General features: G+C 42.8%; 1 protein-coding gene across 7 annotated transcripts in view; it reads left to right on the top strand.

The window, feature by feature from the left end:
* The window catches only part of LOC102676723 (agrin-like), a 340,887-nt gene that overhangs the window by 333,012 nt on the left and 5,543 nt on the right, over positions 1-2,332 (top strand). For all 7 annotated transcript variants that reach the window (XM_031509403.1, XM_031509404.1, XM_031509408.1 and 4 more), the window contains one exon: positions 1,642-1,836. In XM_031509403.1, the coding sequence (XP_031365263.1) occupies positions 1,642-1,836 (195 nt within the window). The remainder of the gene's footprint in view (positions 1-1,641; positions 1,837-2,332) is intronic.

A 2,332-nucleotide genomic window follows, 5' to 3' on the forward strand; every position in this document is an offset into this window, starting at 1 on the left:
GAAGAATGGATATTTCGTTGAACGTTCCGTGAGGGTGATCGAGGAGGATCGCCACGAGAGAGGGAAAAAAAGAGGGGCGAGACGATTAATCGTCTCGTGGAGGATGGAGAAGGTGAATTGGTACGTCATGATTTCGGCGATTATTTTTGTCTGTGGAGGTGGTGAGCGAGGGTGAGTCGATATTATCCGCGATTTATTTCCTTTATCGATTGGAGAAGCGACGAGTTAAGTTAAGTTGTCAATTATATTATTAAGAATAAGAGAGAAAATATTTTTACGCCGAGGCAATCTCCTCCTCGTCTTCGATATTCAATTACGCGTAGCGAGGTCGTTCACCTTTGAACTCATCGTCGATGCTTATTTTTCGTCGATCAACATCGAGTCGTGGTGGATTCGATAAAAAAGAAAGAAAGAAAAAAAAATGGGGGAACGAGGAATAAAAACTAGACCGGTGACTCGACGACGTCGTTCCTCGACGCATCCTCCTCTCCGCTTCCGCTTCCTCTATCCCTTATTCGAACTTCCAACTTCATCAAAATTCCATGCTTCGAACGGATAAATACGAGGCTAATCCCACTCCCAGTTCTTCGCTGCTACTCTTTGTAAAATAAACGGGAAGGGAATGAAATAATGGAACAGGGAAATGTCGATAAAGCCTCCCTCGAAAAGGTCCGATGAAAAGGTTCCGAGACCGGTTGGAAACCGGATCGGGAAAGAAATTCTCACACCAAGTTCGTGAACGTCAACTCGCATTCCCCGTCAGATTCTCTTCCCCGCCAATCGTCCAACTCTTAAATTGACTAAATCCATCCCCCTCTCGCAATTCTCAACCCCCTCCTCGATCGTTTCTCCCCTCGTATCCCTCGAGTGGAATATATTTTTATCGGGGACCAAAGGAGAAAGTGAGAGAGAGAGAGAGAGAGAGAGGAAAAGTTTGTCTCGCAGTCGATAAAGGAGTTGATTTTATCGAGAGGAATACGAGGGGATGTATAGAGCGGCGCGTAGAAAAGTCGGGGAAAAAAAGTGGAATGGAAAATGCACACAATGGAATAACAGGAAGCAACGATGCGATTGGAAAGTAATTAAAATCCTATCGATCTGTCTTCGATTCCTTCGTTTGTAGGGATTTGTCATCGTCGATGAAATTAGCTTTCCGATTTTCATCATTTTCACAAGATTCGCAATTTTCGCTACTTTTTGTCCGAAATTTGATACCGGCCTCCTGTTGTGCATTCGCATCGATGTGCGATTTGATCGGCTTCGATAGGATTCGAAATTTATTACGGAATTTAGCGGTCGAGAGGGGTGTGTCGCGTCGTCGGAGCATGGTAATTAATTGGGTCGAAATGTAGCGAGGACAGTTGTTGTGGTTTTTAATTAATCTGCAGTTATTGATTCGGAAGAGTATCCGAATTTAGGATGGAAGTTTAAATTGCTATATGGCGCGTTTCACGCCTTTAATCAACGACGATCCGATATGTTGCGTTGGAAAAAATATTCGACCGACGAATAAAGAGAAAAATTCGAGAAAGCGAGAAAATTACGTCTCATGAAAATGTATACATAAGCGTTACGTTACGATTTTTCGCGAAATTATTTTGCATCCTCCGACAGCAACAGAGAAATTGTGGAAATTTTCAGACGATCCAATGGTGAACACGGACTTCCCCGTTAAAAGGTACACGGCGGTGCAGTACACCCAACCGGCGGCCGCCATTTCACCTTTATCGAAATCTACCAGGCATCTGTTGGTGCCGGAACCGGATCCACGCTATTTTTACACTCACAGGGCCCATCAAGAAACCATCACGATCGACAGGGATAATTTAAAGCACGGTAAAACTCGAGACCATTTCCATTTTATTCGCCCATTTTCCCCTATTGACATCGATATAATTTAAATTTATGATCGTAAAAAATAATTTGTAACGTAGAGTCAATGGCCGAGAGAGTCGAGTATCGGCGAATTTCCATATCGCTTTTACTATTATTATTATTATTATTATTATCCGTCAAACATCAATGTTTCGTTCTAACCTTTTGCGTAACACGTAACACGGCTTCGTAATTTTGTCGTTGCGAAATAATGCTTTCACCGTGACGCAATTAACAGTTCGAAATAGGATCGGATAAATGCTACCGAATTTATATACGTTCCCGTTACACGCTGTACACGCGCTGTACTCTGCTTACGTGTGTACGTGCGTACGATTCTAAATCCTCTTGGCGGTTAACTCCGGATCCGCTCGACATCGGTAATCGGATCGATATCGAACGACGTTCGTATCGAGGAATATTTTTTTTTTTTTTTTCCTTTTCTTTTTTTCCTCTC

Source organism: Apis dorsata, unplaced genomic scaffold, assembly GCF_000469605.1.
Source record: "Apis dorsata unplaced genomic scaffold, Apis dorsata 1.3 scaffold_149, whole genome shotgun sequence".
NCBI classification, from domain to species: domain Eukaryota; kingdom Metazoa; phylum Arthropoda; class Insecta; order Hymenoptera; family Apidae; genus Apis; species Apis dorsata.